Here is an 18,390-nt window from a genome sequence, read left to right as displayed (position 1 = left end):
AGATAGATGATCGAAGGAAGGAGGAATTGGGCACGAAATGCGAGGAACCGCGAGCCGATGACGTCGATGAGGTCATACGGTAAATTGGCTGTGCAAAGAATGCCAGCTTCTGCTTTGCTTCGACTCAGGATTTACTTTTGCAGAGCTTCCGACCCAGCCGGCGTCCATTGGATAGACTTTGGGATCTACTCTTCAGCAGTGATGACACTCTCCTGGTCGGTGGGCCCTTTTCGTCGTCACCATCTGGGGAGTTGCGTGTTAACTTAAAGACGGACTCGGCCTCTCCACCGACCCAGTCTTTGATTCTTCTTTTCTGTTAGTCACTCCTTTATTTATTAGTTACTCTCTTCCTCTCCTCTGCGGCCAACAACCCCCCTCCTCCTCTCCTCTTCCCCTCGCTGCCAATTCGTCTTCCTGTTGTCGGGCAAGGTGTCACCAACGCAGTCGATGCTGTCTACCTCCTCTCCCTGTTGACCCTCGGATCCATTAATTGTCGACAAGCCACTTCCGCCCCTTCCGGCGCCGCGTTCCGCCCGATCGCCCATCGCTAGCACATCTTATACCTCGATAATCTTTTCACGGCAGCTCTTCTTCTTTTTCTTTTGGCAGCAACCGTTGCTACCGTGCGCTGATTGTTACCCTTGCTTGCTGGGACATTTATCACTTTATTGGAAGAGGGGAGGGAATATAGAAATAAATTAGCGAAAATGTGGATTATATCATTTTGGATATTCCCGATTATCTCGGCGTGCACATGGATTGGTAGCGTCTCCTCCTATATAACTGCGAGTAAATATTTCCGACGGACACTGACAAGGTTGTTCTAGCCATGTTAATTGCGATGCTGGCCACCTGGGCCAGAGAAGGATCGCCGATATATGCCAGTATGGAGACGGGTCAGACCATTGCGTAGGTGTCACGCGACCTTAGATATGGCATGCGACTGCGATGCTGATTATACACCTTTTGTTCATTTCTAGGTATATTTCCGACGTTGGAGCACAGGGACTGAAGCCGCTCTTCATTGCGGGCAGCTGCGTCACCGTCGTTTTCCTTGATCTCTCTTTCCTGTCCGAACGCTGGTTGCGACATGCCGGTCAATTGGTCCCGAACAAGGGCAAGTTCGACAAGGCCTGCGCAATCGCATCCATTTGCTTCTCGATCGCCGGCGCCTTGGGACTGATCCTACTTTCGATCTTTGATACTCTTCGTCATCCGCACATGCATGATGGCTTTTTGATCATGTTCTTGTTAGTGTTTGATTGCGCATGCGAGAGAAAGACCATTCCGAGGCTGACGTACCTGTAGGGTCGGATACCTGATTAGCGCCATTCTCATTTGCTGCGAATACTGGCGTCTGGGGATCTTTTATCGCTCCCAGCATAAAGTGCTCCTGGCCAGTTTCATCATCAAACTCTCATTTGTTATCATTGAAATTGCGCTGGCCATTGCTTTTGGTGTCCTCGGCAACAAGGGTGGTCATTACCGGAACGCAGCGGCAGTTCTGGAATGGGGTGAGTGACCTGGGAATGACTCTCGGGAAATATAGATAGATCGACTAACTGGAAACAGTGATTGCGCTCATCTTCACGTTCTATGTGCTCTCTTTCGTGATCGACCTGCTGCCCTCGGTGCGCACGCGCAAACATGTGCCGCAGGGCGAGAAGGTGTCCCGGAATGGACAGACGACAGCGGCCTATCCCGATGGCACATATGATTATGAGGAGCCGGTGACGACGGACTCGGCAGGGCCGAATGCTAATTACTACCGGGGCCAGCGGATATAATTGATGCCTTTCGAGTAGGCCCAGTGTGAGGTGTGGTTTGGCTATCTTGGAATGATTTTTACGATATATACCCCGCGGATAGGAGTAGTTGAATATGATGGAGCTGATTGATTGATATATAGCTAGTGTTGTTGATGTTGATGTCTTCTTGGGATTCTAACTGGATTTGCGATCACTTTTGCACATATTGGTCTATGATCTTGAATGTATACTAAACTACAAGGCTAATATCGAAATAATGTATCATCACCGAGACTAATACTTACTACTACCGTATGAACTACTAAAGACGTTACGGTAAAGGAACAGATATGATTACATTATATCATCGAATAAGACATCATCTAGATCTAAAGACATCAAATCTACCTATACATCCAACCCCATAAAAATAAAGATACCAGAAATGTACTGAAGGTAAGAAATAAATGAATCAAGCCAGCAACACCCTCCTAATCTTTTCCAATTGCTCCCTCCCCACCCCAACAGTCCCCAAATACCCCTGCACCCCACCATACCTATCCTCCAAATGTGCCCGAATCGTCTCAACAAAGTGCCGCGGACACTTGGTATAATCCTCCGACAACCCCAATAACCTCACCTCCTTCATGCGCTCCTCCATCTCAATGGCCAGCTCGCCTTCGGAACGGAGATAATCCTCCCTCATCGCCTCCTCAGGCACCACATCTGCCACGAGCAGAAGCAAAAGGAGAACTATGAGACCCGTGCGGTCTTTGCCTTGCGTGCAGTGGATTAGGACTGGATAGGCACTATCCTCAGATTCATCGCTTTCTTTATCGTTGCCATCAGTGGTGGAGGAGGTGATGGAAGAGAATAAATCGAACAACGTCTTCATCTCCCCGTAACTACTATCCAAAGTATCGATGCCTAGTCCGACCAGTCCCCGCGGGGACATGACTTGCTGTCCGACTATTTGGACGGCGGTGGAGCGGTAGCCTGATGCTACCAGGGCTAGTACTTTACTGTTGTTTTATCAGATTTTTTTTTCTCCTTTCCTTTGAACAATGAGATATGGTGGGGGGAGGAGGGCATACAAGAAATTCCACCAATCCAGACGCCAGAGAAGCGTCCGCTCGAATGCTTTCCCTGTCAAGCTGACAGGAAACCGAGTGACAGTTGGGAGATCGGGGAGGTGGATGTCTGTTGGTGTGGCTGATGCCGTTGCTGTCGGTTCTGGTGCTGCTGCTGGTGGTGTTGATGTTTGTGTTTCTGGGGACTCTGATGTTGATGATGACTCTGTTGATGAAGCAGCAGCAGCAGCAGCAAGTTCAGCTAAGCGCTTATTGGTAGCTATTTGGTGTTCGGTACTATATTTTTTTTCCCTGTCAATATTGATACTTACCAAAGAAGAGGGAGTTAAGCTGGGATTAATAGTACCTCGATCTCAGATCCACGACGGTTGAGATATGGAATTCGTCTACGAGACGGCGTTTGTCGCGCTCGGAGGCATCGTCTAACTTTATTAATCAATTGAGGTGATGTTAGTACATTTTCACTTCGTTCAGCATTCCTCATTTTATTATATAGGATATGCAGAAGTAGCAGTAGTAGGTATATATACCCTTGCACTTCGAAAGATGATACCCTCTTTCAGCACTCTACACCAAGCTATCAGTATACATCATATAATCAGTACATTCAATAGAATAAAAAGATCTGCATACCTCTTCCCGATCAACTGGTTAATCGTACGCCCAACATCCCGGAAGTTGATAATGTTGTCGAATGGACGACCCGGGGAATCGAGATCTACGCTCGATTGGCGGGGATGCGACGAAGACATGATGATCTATTTCCGTGCCTCCAAGATTGAAGATAGATGAGATGAATGAAGTGGTGAATATACAGTACAATTGTAGTGTCCGGGATAATCATTAAAGAGGACTTTGCAAAAGATTGATCACAGCAGGCAGGATAAGGCCGGATAAAAGTGGGACAGGAAATGACTGGGAGGGTCCGCTGTAATAAGTGCAGAAGCGAAAGACGAAAACGACAAACAATCGCAAACCGGGCAGCCAACCGACCTATCGAACGGGACTAGGCATGCAGGAGTCCAGCAGATATCTTGACGATATCGAATGGCCCGGCCAAGGCAGAAAAGGTGGAGGAAACGTGGATGCGCCGATGGGGAGCCGCGCGGCAAATGGCGGTGGAGCTTCAGCCATCAACAACACCATCTTATGGCCCAAGCTATGAGCTGCTCGCAGCTGTGCCGCCCATCGTTTGGCCAGTCAGCTTCTAATCTCACTACGATCTACAGATAGTTGATGTTTTCACCCGCTCGTGCATGCTCATCTCCCCGGTTACAGGCATTGCATTGACATTCGCACACTAAGTTATCAGAATTAAATCATCCTCGGTTCCATGACTGTCTGCCCAATCTCTGGATCCGACTGAACACACAGCAAACAGCAATCGCATCCAACAAACACTCATCCCTACAAGAGTACATAGCAGTAGCACCGTAAAACCAGTCAGACAAGACATCAGTGGTATGTACCCAATCTCCTTCCTGGTAAAAGTACATAGAACGAACACAGAGATATCACTACGCAGTAAGATCAGACCACCCCTCTCCCTTCTTTCAAATAGAAGAACAGACAATAAAAATCCTCAACTCATATCAATCACAACTTCTCCGAGAACCTTGACTCCCGCCCCGTCCCGCTGCTCGCTCGCTTTCCCCGAACTGTTGGGACAGACAGGCCTTGTTCCGCCGCGCTTGCACGCCGTTCCTCCGTCTCCACCCCCGGAGTGGGGATGGCCTGCGAGCTTCGACGAGCAATATCATTGCTGCCAATCCCTTCGGCCTTGCCCTCCGACGAGCCCTTAGAGACGATCTTCTTGAACCCACTCACGAGACGACTACGCCTATCTCCAGCGGATTCCTGACCTGCCTGGCTGACAGCTTCCTTCTCATCCTGGCCTTCGCTGACCGACATCCTTTTCCCCATAACGCGAAGATCATTGGCCGTCACTGGATGGGATCGAAGCGCTGCCCCTCGCGAGTCGTCCTCGGCAGCTGCCTGTTCAGATTCTTCAGGGCCAACAGGCGCAGCCGGTAGCTCGGGAACTTCGGGTTCCTTCTCTTCTGGATGAGCTATATCCCAAGCTCGCCCGTCTTCGTCTTTCGATTTCTGTACTGGCTCGGCTCTTGGGATCTCTCGGGCTTCCTGTGTTTCCACCCTCTCAACTGCTTGGGGTTCCGGCTGTTGTTCCGTCTCTTCGACTGCCCGGATCTCCGGCTGCTGCTCTGTGGCTTCGACTGCCCGGGTCTCTGGCTGCTGTTCTGCCGCTTCACTCACTTGAGCCTCTGGCTGTTCTGCCGCTGGCCCTGTTTCCATTGAAGGGACCACTTCCAGAGTGTCCTTGCCTGACTTCGTAGCATCGCCTGCTGCAGGTCCACTCGGACGACGACCCAGCCGTCCCTTGAACCATGATCTCAGCTTAGACTCGGATTTCGCAATGGTTTCGCCGGGTGCGGTCTCCGTAACAGCACCTGCAATTGCCCCCTGCGCGCCTCCAGCGGACGTCTGTTGCGGCGCAGTCTCAGCGCGTGCCTCATCTGCTGCTCCGTCAACAGCCCCAGTTAGCGTATAGGTTTCGTTGTCGGAGGTGCGCTTCGACTTGCGGCTCCACAACCGGGCTTTCTCCTCTTTGTACTTGGAGTCGGTTCTCAAAGAAGCTATTGCATTTTATCAGGTCCCAAGCCCCACAACTTGAATCAGCAAGACAACTCACCTCTCATGCGTCTTTCTTCTGCCCTTGTGTCAGCATCTCGTTCGCGTTGGATGGCTTCCCGTCTCTCAGCCTCTTCCTGATCAAGACGCTGCTCTATCTCCCTGGCCCGTTTCGTTTCCGCACGATCCGTGATTTCATCAAAGGTGGGTTGCAATCGGGAACGAGCGAGAGCCTCCACATCTGCCATGTCGACGTATTTTTGAGAGCTGATATTGACGCGGTCGGCGAACTGGTACTGCCCGTCTGTCTCCTGTCTCTCCTTTGCGCGAAGTAAGGCGGTTTCCTCCAGTTCCTTCTGCATGGCGGCTGGGGCGCGTCCTGTCTCCGCATAAACACGCATTTCCATATCTTGGATGGTAGCATCGACGTTCCTCCTCGCAGCCTCCATCAGGAGCGCGCGGTCCTTTTCTCTGCGCTCATCCACCGCATCGAGCTTTGTTCGCAGACTATACATCTGGCTTCTGATCTCCTTCGACCGCTCTGCGTCAACCGAAGAAGCATCACTATCAATTGATAGCCTTCGTCTACGGACCTGCAAGCTAGAGCGCGTCGTTTGGGGCTCGATTCCGTAGTATTCGCGGTAGATGGCCGCCTCGTCCTGCATGCTGGCCAACTTCTCCGCCGCCCGCTTCTCCGCGGCATCTTGTAAGCTAAAAGCTTGTTGCAGAATCATCGGCTCTGCCCCCGTCGCTGTTCGCTGGGAGCGCATGCGACTGGGGCTGATGGGACCCTGGTCCTTGGCCTCGACGACCGCATACATGTCACGCGCCATAGAGACTGCTGCGGCCTGCAGGATGCTCTTCCGTTTGTAATCGTCGAGCTCTGGTGCGACGGGTGGGGAGGCAGTGTAAAGCCGCGCATTGGTGTTGGCAATGTGCTGGATCCTACTAGCTTCATTGGCATTGTCAAGGTCTCCAAGGACGTCGCTCGTGTTCATTCCCACGTGAGGCGCCTCTGACGGGGCGGAGTCAGCTCTCCTTCGGTTAGCATATAAAGCACCGGTTACCGCATAACGCGTCCTATCTCGGCCTGTTGTACCGGAACGTGATTCGATCGTCTGACCAGCTCCGGACGAGTCATACTTGAGGTCTGAAGGCCCAGTGGATGAGCTGACAATCGACCGACGGTCCCTGAGAACGAAGGCCGCAGCCTTGTAGCCTTCCAGGCTTGGCACCTCGGATGCGCGCTTGTCTTCCACGTGCTGTGTTGTAGCTGCACCTTTTGTCCCCCATCCTTTGGATTGGGCGTGAGCGAGAGCGGCTACTGCAGATGCATGACTGAACCCGGGGCGGGAGCCCGTCGCCTTCAAGGCTAGGGAACAGAAGGATAGTCAGTATTTGGGGGGAGGAAATGGACCTGTGGTAGGGAAAGTAAATACGAATGGAAGAAGTGGGATGCTTACTGGCCAGTTCAGTTTCAGCTGTCGACGGCTCACGAACAGATAATTTACGCTCTGGATGAGTTACATAGAGAGCGGCTGTTGCAGCTGTGAATGGTGTTGCGTTAGCTATGGATTCGTCGCGTTCTGGTACGATATACAAAGGAGAGTGGAAAATTGGGGTGCATGAGATCATCGACCATAGCAGCGTGGAGATATAATAAAGTAGGGTAGGGATGTGAAACAGGCTAACAGGGCACAGGGCCGATCAGGAGCCCAGGATGCAAGGACGCAGATCGCAACTTACCTTGATCCGCTAGGCGGGCAGACCGGGAGCGGCCGAGGGTAACGCGTTCGACGGGCGCGGGTTGTTCAAGGGTGGTTGCCATGATAAGATAACGACGATCGTCTACAGGGTTGAAGAAGGCGAGGCATTCCTGACGCAGAGGAAATGGGCGGAGAAGAAGGAGAAAAGAGAAGAGAAGAAGGTAGGGAATTGGGAAAGGTTAAAGGGTAGGCAGCAAAAAGGGAAGAAACGTTAAAAGGTGGGTGTAGGAAGGGGGTGGTGGGAGGGGATAAAGTTAATGACGCCGATGATGCTGTGGGTAGAGTTTCATGAGGTAGTAGTGGTGGTGGTGGTGGTGGTGGTGGTTACTGAGTAAGTACTGTTAGTACTGTTAGTTAGTAGGCAGAAAAAGAAGGGACGACTAACTGCACACGCTGATTGGGGAAGGAACGAGCAAGAGAGAGGAAGCTGAGAAGGGAAGGTGCGAGTGACATCAGGGCCGGGAGCTGATGTCATGATGAACTGAACAGACCCGAAAATGGTTGCATTTCTTGCTTCTTCCGGGGGTGCCTGGCAGCTCTTGTCATTGACTTTTGACTTCTCTTGCAGTTCTTCATTCAGCCTTATTCCATGGATCCAGTACTTGACTAGTGGGATGATGAACTTTAATTACTATCTACCCCCTACAACATGAGTACAGAACAAGTTTGACGAACACTATTTCCACGATGGATGGTCAGGCACTCATACACTCACGCACTGCCTGGTACAACATCCATTATGCATCCACTTCTCTCCACTCGCTAGCTGTCTAGTCTAGACTTCGCGCAACACAGCACCAAGTCTGGGTCTGTGTAACAGCTAGACCCGTAGCCTTAAGATCCAGTCCCGCCTAATCACTCTTAGTGTTGAAACTAAGTGCTATAGCCATTGTTATAACTGGTGGTCCGGGTGAATTGCGCGCGGACCCGGGTCATGTCATCATGGCAGTGCCTGCCTTGCTCGTGCCATTCGCTATACCCCAGGGTTGATAATATCGCAGGGCTCATAAAAGATGCACGTCCCCCCCGCAGCCCAAGGGATTAAGTATTGTTGAAGTTATCTAAACTAGTCTCAAGTCATTCGTTTACGAACCCCTCTTTCTCACCCTCTTCCCCCCCTCCTCCTCCTCCTCCCTCACCTTCGCAGCTCGTATTCCTCATCCTCCTATTCCTGTCCCCAATAAATATAGCTAGTAGCCTCACGGGCTCCAGTTGTATACCTACATTTGATTACTACCTCCACCACAACATAAACAAACAGATAACCCACCCGAACCACCACCACCACCACCGCAACCATGTTCTGGTTCTCATCCCACCAACAACAACAGCAACAACAGACTCCTCTCCTCCCACCCCTACCCACTTCGAAATCCAAAATCCGTAGAACCCTCAAAGCCCCCGGCCGTCCCATCGCCATCCGCAAAGACCAAATCACCGACACCAAAACCCTTCTAATCGTGCGTCCCCAAGGCGACGCCCAATCCGCCGTGGCATACAAAATCCAAGATGCCGACGGCATAACGCTCTACACCGCTACGGGGCGCAAATTCAGCGACCGACCCTGTCGCGAGTTTCGTGATGCCTCGGGACTCCCGCTCTTTGAACTACACCGCAAGACCTCTTTCAAGAACAACTGGTCCGTCACCTTACCCGGCAGCAACCCAGCCAGTCCGATAGCCAAAGGTGCTCTGCAGCGCTCATCCTTCAGCGCCGCTGGCTGGGGGAACTGCAACTTCACCATCACATTCGACAATGTAGCTGCGGCGGACGGGAAGCAGCCTGAGGAGCGTACCCTGACGTTGGAGGTGCAACGGCATGGGAATGTGTTGGCGCTGTTTGATATCGTGGATGGGGATCGCAAGATCGCTGAGGTGAAGGAGAGTATTCGCCATAATGAGAAGTTGGCGCTTATGCCTGCGTCTCGGCTTGGGTATCGCCCTGTTCTGGATGTGATTGTTACTCCCGGGGTAGATATGGCTTTGGTGAGTTTTCATGTTATTCTTTTAACAGAGTATATTTACTGCATACAATATATCATACATTCTACAGGATTATGTCTAACCATCTCGCGGTTCTCTAGATTGCAACGATTGCGGTCATCGCATCAGACACAGTGTTTGCTTCGAATTATTGATTGTGCGCGTTATTGAATTGTGGATATGTCGGAACGCCATTATGGTAACCATGAGATTATGAACATGATGACTCTCTTTCTGTCTTTTTTCCCCTCTCTTCTATTCGATTTTTATTTATCACTCTATTTTCTCATCGTTCTATTGTGGTCTTTTTCATCGGTTGTGGGTACTTGAGTGGCTCGCTGGGCTGCGTTGAACCGCGGTTGACAGATTCCAGGCGTTTGGATGGTTTCCGGAGCTTCCCCCAATGCTACCTAACTCTACCACTTCGTCAGTGGACCCATACTTGGGTTCACAGTGGTTCTACTTGCTTGGCTCATTCAATTCTGTCTAAAGCTGTCACGCGGATCAGCCCTTCCAGCGTCGGGAGTCTTCGGGTTTTGTTTACTTTACTTTTCTTTTTTTTATTCTTTTGCTTTTTCATTTCTAATCTTGGAGTCGAGCTAAAATGTATATAGTTGCGATCGCTGAAAGTTTTCGTCAAATCCAGTGAGGGGTATTCTTAACTAGGAAAAAGCAAATAATCAAAGATCATCATCCGTAGATCGTGTGCCTTCACCGCAAGTGCAGCAATTTCAGAATATCATGGCGGCTGAAGAATGAGCGATTCCATTTCCCGAAGATATCTAGAGACAACATTAGTCCATCCCCGGGCGACTAGAAGTAATAGCAAGAAACACCTACACATCGGAATGCTCAAGGCACAGACTCCCATCTGGATGCTGGAGATGGCCAGGAAAGCCGGTCTGATACCGTTCTGCAACAGCCAGTCATAGGCATAGAACGTCAACACAAAGCTGAACATGTTTTTGAAGACTAGCATGCATGTAAAAGACTCGACCGCAATCTCGCCTGTTGTCAAACGTCAACATTAGTCCTTGATATAATATGCCGCATCTCACGGCTATACTTACGATGTGCATCGACAATGTACAGCGCACTGGCGACAGCCCCCATCACCATGCCTATGATGACTAGAGCAAAGAATACGTCCGCCACAAGCCATCCGTATCGAGCGACATCCTCGGCGATGATACCAAACCCATACAGCCCGGCGCCGCAGAAGATCAACTGGAAGATAACGAGGAGGATGCGGAACTCCGGCTCGTACTTCCCTCGGTTGAGTTTGATCATGATGCGGTTCATCGAATCGGAGAGAAGTCCCGATAGGATCAGACCCAGGATAGAACCAATGAAGGCCCCGGTGTACAGGTACCCGGTTTGCACCTCGTTGAACCATAGGGGAGGGCCGAGGAAGATGGCGGCTAGGACGACACCGATGAATACGGTCCATCCGATGATTACGCCTTGGATCAAACAGGCCTATGGATGATGATTAGAACGTGGCTTGGTGATGTTTTCAGCTGCATGGCTTACCCATAGGATCGCGGGGTGGAAGAATAGCGGAAAGGGCCGTAGAAGGAGCTTGAAGAAACTCTCATCGGTTTTGCGTCCATTGAAAGGTTTGAGGGTTTGGAAGTAGGACACCTTGGCGGGCGTTTTTGGCTCGGTCTTCCGAGGCAGCTCTTGAGAGGACGTATGCCGGTGAGGCTCGACTGCGGATGAGGTCTGCTTTTGATCGTCTGGTCCTGGAGTATCCTCCGATGTTGTGAGGTTATTGAGCTGAACTTCCGAGGCGGAGCGATCGTTGGCATATTCAAAGTCGGCGTTCAAGTAGTCTGGCCGCCTGAAAGCTGTCTCGGGGACGAAGAAGAATGTAAGAGGCAGTGCTGCTGCCGCAAAAATTGCTACCAGGTAAAAGGTCCAGTCCCAACCAAGGGTATGTGTGATCTTGCCCGCCAGTACTGGAGTTAGAAAGGCGGCACCAAAGAGAGCAACGTTGGACAGTGCCATTCTTTTGCCCCGTTCCTGTGTGCCTGCTCAGCATGTGCTTGTAAGCTCCGCAAGATGCTGTTTATACTCACGTGCACGTAGAACAAGTCCCCGACACATGCATTGACCAGAGCTTCGAAGGGAGCTAGAGCAATTCCCTGGAATATACGAGCCCATAACAGGCTTTGATAGTTGTGTTTACTGCCCCCAGCCCAGGCACAGCTCACCACCATCAACGCATTCCCAAGCAGAAAGAGATGACGCTTTCCCCATACTCGCGCTGTAGGTACAATCAAAATCCCAGCCACTCCAACACCACAGAGATGGTACCCGGTGAGTAGCGCCACTGAAGTGAAGCTCTTTCCATAGTAGAGAGCAATGGTTACGGTGTTAGCAGCCATCAGCGAGCTGGTCGTTGCGCAAAGCACCGCTACAAAGGACAGAGTCAGAAGCGTGACATCGCGCCTCCAAAGTGGCCAGTTCTTATGTTTCGAGTCTGTCAGCTATTGTCCATGTAAATAGTAGCTCCTCAAGAGTGACTTCAACACACCAATGGATCATTGGGATCATCGCTTGGCTGAGGGACAAGTAGGATGGGTACAGAGCCCGACCGATCATATTTTAGATTCGAGTCAATGACCGGTTCATTGTTGGGGTGCTCTCGCTCGAGAATGTCCGTGGTTCCTATGCAGAAGCTGTGTTCAGTGTATTTGCAGAGACAAGCATAATTGTGCACGGGATGGCTCCTACCTGGTACATGAGCGCGCGTGGTATCCAACACGCCAAGCCCCATAATTTTTAGATTTGTAGCCAGGCAGATACAGTAAGAATTGAAAGTCAGAAGCCCCCGGATAGGGTGGAATAAACCGAGAGAAAGCACAAGGAGGCCAATTCTTGATGGGGGTTTTGGACGCCTAGACTCCTCCGACTGGGAACTCAGGAAGACGGGATCAAGGTTCCACGAGGATCACGCGGGGAAGCCGAGATGCACGGCGTTCACAATTGAATTTTCCCTAGACGAGGGAATACAGTTTGCGGGGAGTTTCTGCCTTCCAGAAAATCGTAAAGGATGGGTGCCCCGAACGGACATTCTCGTTCTGCAAGGGCGGCGGTAGTAGCATGATTAAATCCAACCCAAGTGGGTGTATACGACTAGAGGCCAAATCATAGGACGCGGATCAGTAATTTTCTAATGATTTTACTGCTGGCTATCAAACAGCTACTCTGTTTCTAACGAGGGCGGCCAGGCCCAAAATTGGATCGTGAACACCAGCCATCTTACCACCTTTCTGAAAGTACGTGTCTTGGAGTTTGTCGATCGAATGAGGTAGTGTAACTCAAAGGGATGGCTCATTTATCAGACACGGCAAATCTACCATACTTAATAACTCATACCATTCAAGTGTACTCCGTAATACTATCTCATTGGACATCGAGGTGATACATGAAGAGACGCTAGCACATCTTTCAAAGTTCTTGGAGGTCGAATCCAAGTCTTCGCCGTGCAAGATGTACGCTGAGAGAAACTTTATATTGGCTAAGCGCCACAGAATTCCTCCGCAGTGATCGGCCATGCTCACAGAAGTTACCGATAGCAACGTCCCCCTCTTCGGCTGCTCATGCATGCATGCATGCATAATTCGAGGCTGCAACCAAATGGAGAGACATTCATTTCATGAATGAAACAAGGCCTGATGCTTTTACGATCTGCAAAGCAAGGGATACTGAACAGGGCCAGAAGATCCTTAAAAGGGTCTTTGAAAGCTTGACGAGTCCAGCTGAAAAAGGGTCCACCTACACAGTAGGGTAGTAACCCTGGCTGGAAGATCAACAACGGGCTCGGGGGATCTTCATTTACGATTGGGCCATCTGTGCCATCTGCTAGACGATTTAACTTCCTAGTGGCGGCCAGGGTGGACTCCTCCCCTCCTGGAGGTGGCTCGTTCGTACAGGACTTCAGACAGATGGGTGAATATTTCATTATCTGTCCAACTTCATTGGTTGCTTCATTGCACTGGCATGCATAACTACATTCCTCGGGGGTTCCGACGACGAGCTCATGAGCCTTGTCTTCGTCCCCAATTGGCCACCTCCCTGTTTCTTGACTGCCAGTCAATGGCATGGGCAGCAAGCTCATGGCGTTGTCATTATGTATAACAAGCGGATCGCCTATCCGCCATCGGAGCAAAACCCACCAGGGATACTTTCTGGGGCCCGCTTGTTAGGTACAACCTTATATTTTTCTGTATTGGCGGTGCCATATACGTAGCGAGATAGCCCTTGGTTTTATTCTCGGTCTCCTAGTTATCTCATGTAAGTATGACTATAATTGTCTTCCCTACGATTGATTAATTAAGAGCTTCTTTCTCCCTTGGACATGTTCCATAGATATAGATAGCGTAGCAGTAACTGGTATTAATTCTGGCTAGAGTCTCCAAGGCAAGGAGCTTCAAATACACAAACTCATACTAAGACCTCTTGGCCATGGACTCACTTCTGGAGTGCTTTCCAAGCGAGGAAGTGAGCTGAAATCTGTTGGCTCGACCCCAGTCGTTCTTTCTTCACTTGATTCATGTGTCACATTCCCTCCACTTCCACCACTTCTTCTACTTCTTCTACTTCCTCTTGTTTCTCTTCTTCCTCCTCCCCTTCTTCTTCATCCACTTCATTCTCCTCTCGCCATCTTTTGAAAACTCCAGTCGTCTTTCCATCGACCAACATCTCTCTATCTCAATTTACACCCCGCTAGCAAATCTCGAAAGGCATCATGAAGCTCTACCACGTTACCTTAGCCCTCTTCGCTGGCCTAGGCTTGGTAGTTGGCCAGGGGATGGACAGTCTTCCACCCTGCGCGGTAAGGCTCTGTTACGGCAACTTGTCTGCTCAAGTATTGCTCGTTATATATAGCTGACCCGATTATAGAGAGACTGCGCCACCGGTTCTATCCCCAAAACTTGCAAGGCTATTGATGTGAACTGCATCTGCTCTGACAAGTCCTTCATCACTGGTATTTCATGCTGCGTTGCTTCGACCTGCTCTGCGGAGGATCAGACCTGTATGTCGAATCTCCCTTTCCCAATACCAAACCCCCCTTTTCTTGGCCGCGTGATACATGACATCAGCTCGGCTTTAATGGCAGCTTCTAATGGATTAATCGTGTTCCAGCTGCCCTCAATTTTGCACAGCAGATCTGCGGTGGCGCCGGCGTAACTGATCTCCCCAAGAGCGCTAGTTGCACGAGTGGGAACACCGCGAGTGCTACTTTGCAAACCACGGGCACAACTACTGGTGCTTCTGCGACTACTACCTCGACTGGTGCAGCTAACGGAACCCGTCTCGACTCATCCAGCTCTGCCAGCGCGGCAAATGCTACCAAAACGGGAAGTAACACTCAGTCCGTGAAGACGCAGGGCGCTACTGCAACTGATAAAAATGCCGCAAGTAATGCGACTGCCAGCAGTGCGGCTGGTATGATCTTGGGAGATAGCAGTGCTGGCCTTGCTGCAATCCTCGGGGCAGCCTTCTATGCCTTGCTTCTTTAGAGGGCACCGGATAACGTGTCGCCTGATGGTGCTACGAGTGATGATCATTGAGACCAAAAGTGGTTCTGTCCTATCTTCAGGGCTGCAGAATAGCATCCTACAAATAATCTCCTTTCATGAAGATGGATGCTGGCTAAATTGAACTGGACCAGCGCAGTTAACTGTAATATGCTTATTAATTGTATGATAGGATCGGAATCAAGATCGGCGTCTTTTGCTGCAGTAATTGCTGTATTGCCTACAAATAGAGGTGCACAGTAGTGCGAGGGTCACGCCGACGGCGTGGATTTGTCTACCGGTCCTGTTCCACGAACCGGTTAGCTGCTTCCTGTCGCTCTTCCCTAAGGGTTAGGAGAATCTATCAGTTGTCAGCAAACCATGACCCTGGCGTACCCACCAGAGCTTTCTCTGGGGGAGCAAGCGTGGGGAGGGCAAATTTACCCATAACCAAAACATCATTTCCATAAAGCCATATGTGAACACCACCCTGTTTTTCAGTTGATCCAGACCCGACGTAGCGGCACCGGCTGTGCCGTAGTTTCCCATAACTGTAGCGGCATCCATCCCCCACGCCGATGGTTGACTCTGGTAGATGAAGAAGGAAACGGCAAAGAAGATACAGAAACGAGAGGCGGAAAGGAGGGTCCAGATCTCCGTGTAGAGCGAGGCTAAGCGCGCCATGAAAGGGTTGGTGCGCACAGCCCCTGCCACCGGTATAGGGGATTGCACTCTGGCGGCTTGGGCCATGGCCAGGATCTCGTTAATCTGCGGGACCTTGGTCACAAGGATAAGATCGACCAGGGCATCGACGACGAGGAGGACACCACATAGGGCGAAAGGGGATTGAGGTCGGGAGATACTAGGGGTCGCCTCCTAGATTGATTGAATGAAGTGTTCAGCTAAAGCGACGGGGTAGCACAAGGGGCGGATGAACAAGTGACCATAAACATACCAAATTTAAGAATTCCCCAAGCATGAAGACGAGGTCAGACTCGGTCACGACCTCTGGCGACCTGGTCAGGTACACGGCCAGCACAAACAGGAACAGGGCATGTGCCTGGATCAAGGTCTTGGAGGAAAGGAGAGCCATGCTGAAATGATTGAATGGCTGTAACGGGCGGCCAGCTAGTAGTTTCTTGTGCAACGCATGCACTAATGTATCATGGCCAGGTTGCAGAGAGAGATTCCGGGAGGGTTGAGCTCTGCAGCTGTTTCAATTGTGGATTAACAAGAAACATTGTTCGACCGATGGGATTTGAGTTGGGGAACGAGACTTGGGTTTCCCCCGGCGGCCGAGTGGGGCTGGGCTTTTGGCAGCCTCTCCGATCGAGATGGAGAATAGCAGGCCGGGAATGCGCCAGACCAACAGTTAGCGAAAAACCCCTCCTCTCAAAGAAAAGCAATCTGTCGGCTCATTCGGAGGAGGCTACTGCCCCCCTTTTGCCTGGTGCACACTCTTTACACCTCTATACTAACCTAGACTATATGGCCAGAGCTCCGCACGGGAGAAGCTGATATTATTATCGCCGGCACTGACATCATGACCGACGTCCCAGTCACCTTTACCAAAGAACGACACATCAAGTATTTCCTACGATGTCTCAAGACCTTTCTTCCCGGCTTATACACTTCCAATGACTCCAATCGCATGCTTCTCGCCTTTTTCACCGTCGCCGGCTTAGACCTCCTCGGCGTCTTGCAGAGCAAAACCACCCCCGAAGAGCGGCAAGGCTACATCGACTGGATCTACCACTGCCAGGTTCCCACGGGCGGATTTCGAGCCTTCACTGGAACGGACTTTGGCGCGGAGCATCGAACATCGGAGAATGAAGCCTGGGATCCAGCGAATGTACCCTCGACCTTCTTTGCGCTGGAGCTCCTCGTCATCCTGGGCGATGATTTATCGCGAGTGAAGCGGAGGGAGTGCTTACAATGGTTGCCGCGCATGCAGCGTGATAATGGAAGTTTCGGAGAGGTGCTCGGTCCGGGAGGGAAGATTGAAGGTGGTGGTGACTTACGCTTTTGCTGCTTTGCAGCAGGCACCCGGTATATTCTGCGGGGGAATGGCGGGGAAGATGTGGACGGAATCAAAGACATTGATGTGGACAAGCTGGCCGCGTTTGTTCAGGCTTGTCAGGTAAGTGATCTGCATCTTTTCACTCCGTATCCTCTGACACATGACATTGGCTGAGATGCATTTGACTAGGCATATGATGGCGGCATGGGGGAGGCGCCTTTTTGTGAAGCGCATTGTACGTTCTATTCGAATATCCCACTCTGCTTAATGTTGGGCCCCTTTATGGTTACAGAATGCCAGCTTACTCGTATACACCCGCAGCCGGTCATACGTATTGCGCAATGGGCGCCTTGACCTTTCTAAGTCGTATGGCCAAGGATCAGAAGCCACCGCCAGTCCTTTCGCCAGGTGCGAACGAATTTGAGTCCTTGGTTCGTTGGCTCGTTGCCAGACAAACGACAGAGCTCGGCGACATAGAAGAGGACTCGGATGACGACAACAGCCTTGAGGTCAATGAGGTTCCGAGACCCGTACCGGAGGCCGTTGTGGAAGTCAGCTTAGATGAGAGTCTCGATAAGCTCCCTATTATATCGCCACCAACGGAACAGGATCTACGATGTGCAGGCTTCAATGGACGATGTAACAAGTTTGCTGACACGTGCTACTCATTCTGGAACCTGGCCACATTAGATGTAAGCAATCACAATTTGTGTGATCGGGTGGCATTGCTGATTCGGTCGTTGGTGGGCAGATGATGAATAGGTTAGATCTTGTGGACGCGAGTCGGAATCGGCAATATCTCCTCGGAAAAACGCAGCATATCATCGGCGGGTTTGGAAAGGGTGTGGGCGAACCACCAGGTTGGTACACTTTGGAGAGGGTCATGATTTTCTAGAAATCCCCTCGCTAACTGGCACTTGCAGATCTTCTACACTCCTACTTTGGGATGGTCGCCCTCGCGTTTCAGGGAGAAGAAGGGCTAGATAGTGTTGACCCAGCGCTGTGTATGAGCCATCGGGCCGTGCAGCAACTACAGTCTCTCCCTTGGTGGAAAGAAGGGATCTGAAGTGATGGGTTATTGAATAGAGTCGGAAGCTTGGGGCCTCGGGTCTCGGTGAGATGGAACTTGTCAATGTCATATACCCCAACCATGCTAAATGAATCGATTGATATATATATATATATACAGCAATGAGCCAACGGTAAGGTACTGTGTATCTTCTAGCCTTTACTATGTAGATAAGGTGGCCCTTCATAACGGGTAATTTTAACCTATAGATAGACGTAGTATGTTGCAGATGTAATGCAGTCATCGTATGATGCGATAACTAATTTTCAGTATTTTCATGACAACTTATTCATCGTCTGGAGTGACAGCCCCGTGAAACAAGATGGACAATCCATACCAGAAGCGTGAGCAGGGGGCGTTCACTAGAGGAAACTAGGGAGGCATGTCATTAACGAAGACCCTATCAGAGCATCAAGTGTCGACTTATTTTGCCCTGTCAAAGTAATCAGGGGGTCGGATTTGCCGGGAGTTAATTAGGGACCTCTGAGCAAGATTGACCGGAAGCGATGACGATGTTGGAAAACGGCTGTTAGGTAA

The 18,390-nt window shown here is 50.7% G+C and overlaps 8 protein-coding genes across 8 annotated transcripts; 4 read left to right on the top strand and 4 right to left on the bottom strand.

Annotated features, from left to right (window-relative positions):
- Window positions 1-199: 199 nt before the first annotated feature.
- BDQ94DRAFT_54449 (Frag1/DRAM/Sfk1 family protein) lies at window positions 200-2,043 on the top strand. Its single transcript, XM_026776019.1, has 6 exons — window positions 200-315; window positions 502-762; window positions 828-909; window positions 981-1,250; window positions 1,309-1,514; window positions 1,573-2,043. Exons 2-6 carry the CDS (start codon window positions 708-710, stop codon window positions 1,785-1,787), a joined length of 828 nt encoding a protein of 275 aa, XP_026625037.1. The 5' UTR covers window positions 200-315; window positions 502-707; the 3' UTR covers window positions 1,788-2,043.
- Window positions 2,044-2,220: 177 nt separating this feature from the next.
- Window positions 2,221-3,591, bottom strand: ptyA (putative tyrosine/serine protein phosphatase; the record flags this gene model as incomplete). Its single annotated transcript, XM_026771817.1, has 5 exons — window positions 2,221-2,770; window positions 2,843-3,115; window positions 3,186-3,265; window positions 3,370-3,406; window positions 3,473-3,591. The coding sequence occupies 5 exons, from the start codon at window positions 3,589-3,591 to the stop codon at window positions 2,221-2,223; spliced, it is 1,059 nt and encodes a 352-aa protein (XP_026625036.1).
- A 438-nt stretch (window positions 3,592-4,029) lies between these two features.
- BDQ94DRAFT_54358 (uncharacterized protein) lies at window positions 4,030-7,331 on the bottom strand. Its single transcript, XM_026776018.1, has 3 exons — window positions 6,952-7,331; window positions 5,550-6,860; window positions 4,030-5,493 (listed from the first exon to the last, which is right to left on the bottom strand). The coding sequence occupies exons 1-3, from the start codon at window positions 7,121-7,123 to the stop codon at window positions 4,436-4,438; spliced, it is 2,541 nt and encodes an 846-aa protein (XP_026625035.1). The 5' UTR covers window positions 7,124-7,331; the 3' UTR covers window positions 4,030-4,435.
- Window positions 7,332-8,301: 970 nt separating this feature from the next.
- On the top strand, window positions 8,302-10,095 carry BDQ94DRAFT_146226 (uncharacterized protein). The gene is made up of 2 exons (XM_026766793.1): window positions 8,302-9,239; window positions 9,338-10,095. Exons 1-2 carry the CDS (start codon window positions 8,553-8,555, stop codon window positions 9,389-9,391), a joined length of 741 nt encoding a protein of 246 aa, XP_026625034.1. The 5' UTR covers window positions 8,302-8,552; the 3' UTR covers window positions 9,392-10,095.
- On the bottom strand, window positions 9,948-12,018 carry BDQ94DRAFT_171680 (putative MFS transporter; the record flags this gene model as incomplete). Its single annotated transcript, XM_026771816.1, has 7 exons — window positions 9,948-10,018; window positions 10,077-10,244; window positions 10,307-10,715; window positions 10,770-11,261; window positions 11,318-11,707; window positions 11,776-11,909; window positions 11,976-12,018. The coding sequence occupies 7 exons, from the start codon at window positions 12,016-12,018 to the stop codon at window positions 9,948-9,950; spliced, it is 1,707 nt and encodes a 568-aa protein (XP_026625033.1).
- Window positions 12,019-13,524: 1,506 nt separating this feature from the next.
- BDQ94DRAFT_146223 (CFEM domain-containing protein) lies at window positions 13,525-14,971 on the top strand. The gene is made up of 3 exons (XM_026766792.1): window positions 13,525-14,079; window positions 14,148-14,280; window positions 14,391-14,971. The coding sequence occupies exons 1-3, from the start codon at window positions 13,993-13,995 to the stop codon at window positions 14,765-14,767; spliced, it is 597 nt and encodes a 198-aa protein (XP_026625032.1). The 5' UTR covers window positions 13,525-13,992; the 3' UTR covers window positions 14,768-14,971.
- On the bottom strand, window positions 14,972-15,990 carry BDQ94DRAFT_146221 (uncharacterized protein). The gene is made up of 3 exons (XM_026766791.1): window positions 15,720-15,990; window positions 15,209-15,640; window positions 14,972-15,125 (listed from the first exon to the last, which is right to left on the bottom strand). Exons 1-3 carry the CDS (start codon window positions 15,855-15,857, stop codon window positions 15,060-15,062), a joined length of 636 nt encoding a protein of 211 aa, XP_026625031.1. The 5' UTR covers window positions 15,858-15,990; the 3' UTR covers window positions 14,972-15,059.
- A 122-nt stretch (window positions 15,991-16,112) lies between these two features.
- cdc43 (protein geranylgeranyltransferase type I subunit CDC43) lies at window positions 16,113-17,949 on the top strand. The gene is made up of 5 exons (XM_026766790.1): window positions 16,113-16,904; window positions 16,974-17,019; window positions 17,106-17,476; window positions 17,536-17,644; window positions 17,708-17,949. The coding sequence occupies exons 1-5, from the start codon at window positions 16,308-16,310 to the stop codon at window positions 17,848-17,850; spliced, it is 1,266 nt and encodes a 421-aa protein (XP_026625030.1). The 5' UTR covers window positions 16,113-16,307; the 3' UTR covers window positions 17,851-17,949.
- Window positions 17,950-18,390: the final 441 nt, after the last annotated feature.

This window comes from Aspergillus welwitschiae (assembly GCF_003344945.1).
Source record: "Aspergillus welwitschiae strain CBS 139.54b unplaced genomic scaffold BDQ94scaffold_21, whole genome shotgun sequence".
Taxonomy (NCBI): Eukaryota; Fungi; Ascomycota; class Eurotiomycetes; order Eurotiales; family Aspergillaceae; genus Aspergillus; species Aspergillus welwitschiae.
Note: the sequence above shows the minus strand (reverse complement) of the source record. Positions and strands in the feature narration are given on the sequence as shown.

Bases quoted from the DNA above. Each gene is read 5' to 3' on its own strand.
- BDQ94DRAFT_54449 (XM_026776019.1), top strand. From the start codon at position 708: ATGTGGATTATATCATTTTGGATATTCCCGATTATCTCGGCGTGCACA. The intron at 910-980 runs GTAGGTGTCACG...GTTCATTTCTAG, and splicing joins GAGACGGGTCAGACCATTGC to GTATATTTCCGACGTTGGAG. The intron at 1,251-1,308 runs GTTAGTGTTTGA...ACGTACCTGTAG, and splicing joins GGCTTTTTGATCATGTTCTT to GGTCGGATACCTGATTAGCG.
- BDQ94DRAFT_54358 (XM_026776018.1), bottom strand. From the start codon at position 7,123: ATGATCTCATGCACCCCAATTTTCCACTCTCCTTTGTATATCGTACCA. The intron at 6,861-6,951 runs GTAAGCATCCCA...TCTGTTCCCTAG, and splicing joins AGCTGAAACTGAACTGGCCA to CCTTGAAGGCGACGGGCTCC. The intron at 5,494-5,549 runs GTGAGTTGTCTT...AAAATGCAATAG, and splicing joins AGAAGAAAGACGCATGAGAG to CTTCTTTGAGAACCGACTCC.
- BDQ94DRAFT_146226 (XM_026766793.1), top strand. From the start codon at position 8,553: ATGTTCTGGTTCTCATCCCACCAACAACAACAGCAACAACAGACTCCT. The intron at 9,240-9,337 runs GTGAGTTTTCAT...GCGGTTCTCTAG, and splicing joins CCGGGGTAGATATGGCTTTG to ATTGCAACGATTGCGGTCAT.
- BDQ94DRAFT_146223 (XM_026766792.1), top strand. From the start codon at position 13,993: ATGAAGCTCTACCACGTTACCTTAGCCCTCTTCGCTGGCCTAGGCTTG. The intron at 14,080-14,147 runs GTAAGGCTCTGT...ACCCGATTATAG, and splicing joins ACAGTCTTCCACCCTGCGCG to AGAGACTGCGCCACCGGTTC. The intron at 14,281-14,390 runs GTATGTCGAATC...ATCGTGTTCCAG, and splicing joins CTCTGCGGAGGATCAGACCT to CTGCCCTCAATTTTGCACAG.
- BDQ94DRAFT_146221 (XM_026766791.1), bottom strand. From the start codon at position 15,857: ATGGCTCTCCTTTCCTCCAAGACCTTGATCCAGGCACATGCCCTGTTC. The intron at 15,641-15,719 runs GTATGTTTATGG...CAATCAATCTAG, and splicing joins TTGGGGAATTCTTAAATTTG to GAGGCGACCCCTAGTATCTC. The intron at 15,126-15,208 runs GTAAATTTGCCC...GACAACTGATAG, and splicing joins AAATGATGTTTTGGTTATGG to ATTCTCCTAACCCTTAGGGA.
- cdc43 (XM_026766790.1), top strand. From the start codon at position 16,308: ATGACCGACGTCCCAGTCACCTTTACCAAAGAACGACACATCAAGTAT. The intron at 17,020-17,105 runs GTACGTTCTATT...ATACACCCGCAG, and splicing joins GCCTTTTTGTGAAGCGCATT to CCGGTCATACGTATTGCGCA. The intron at 17,477-17,535 runs GTAAGCAATCAC...GTTGGTGGGCAG, and splicing joins GGAACCTGGCCACATTAGAT to ATGATGAATAGGTTAGATCT.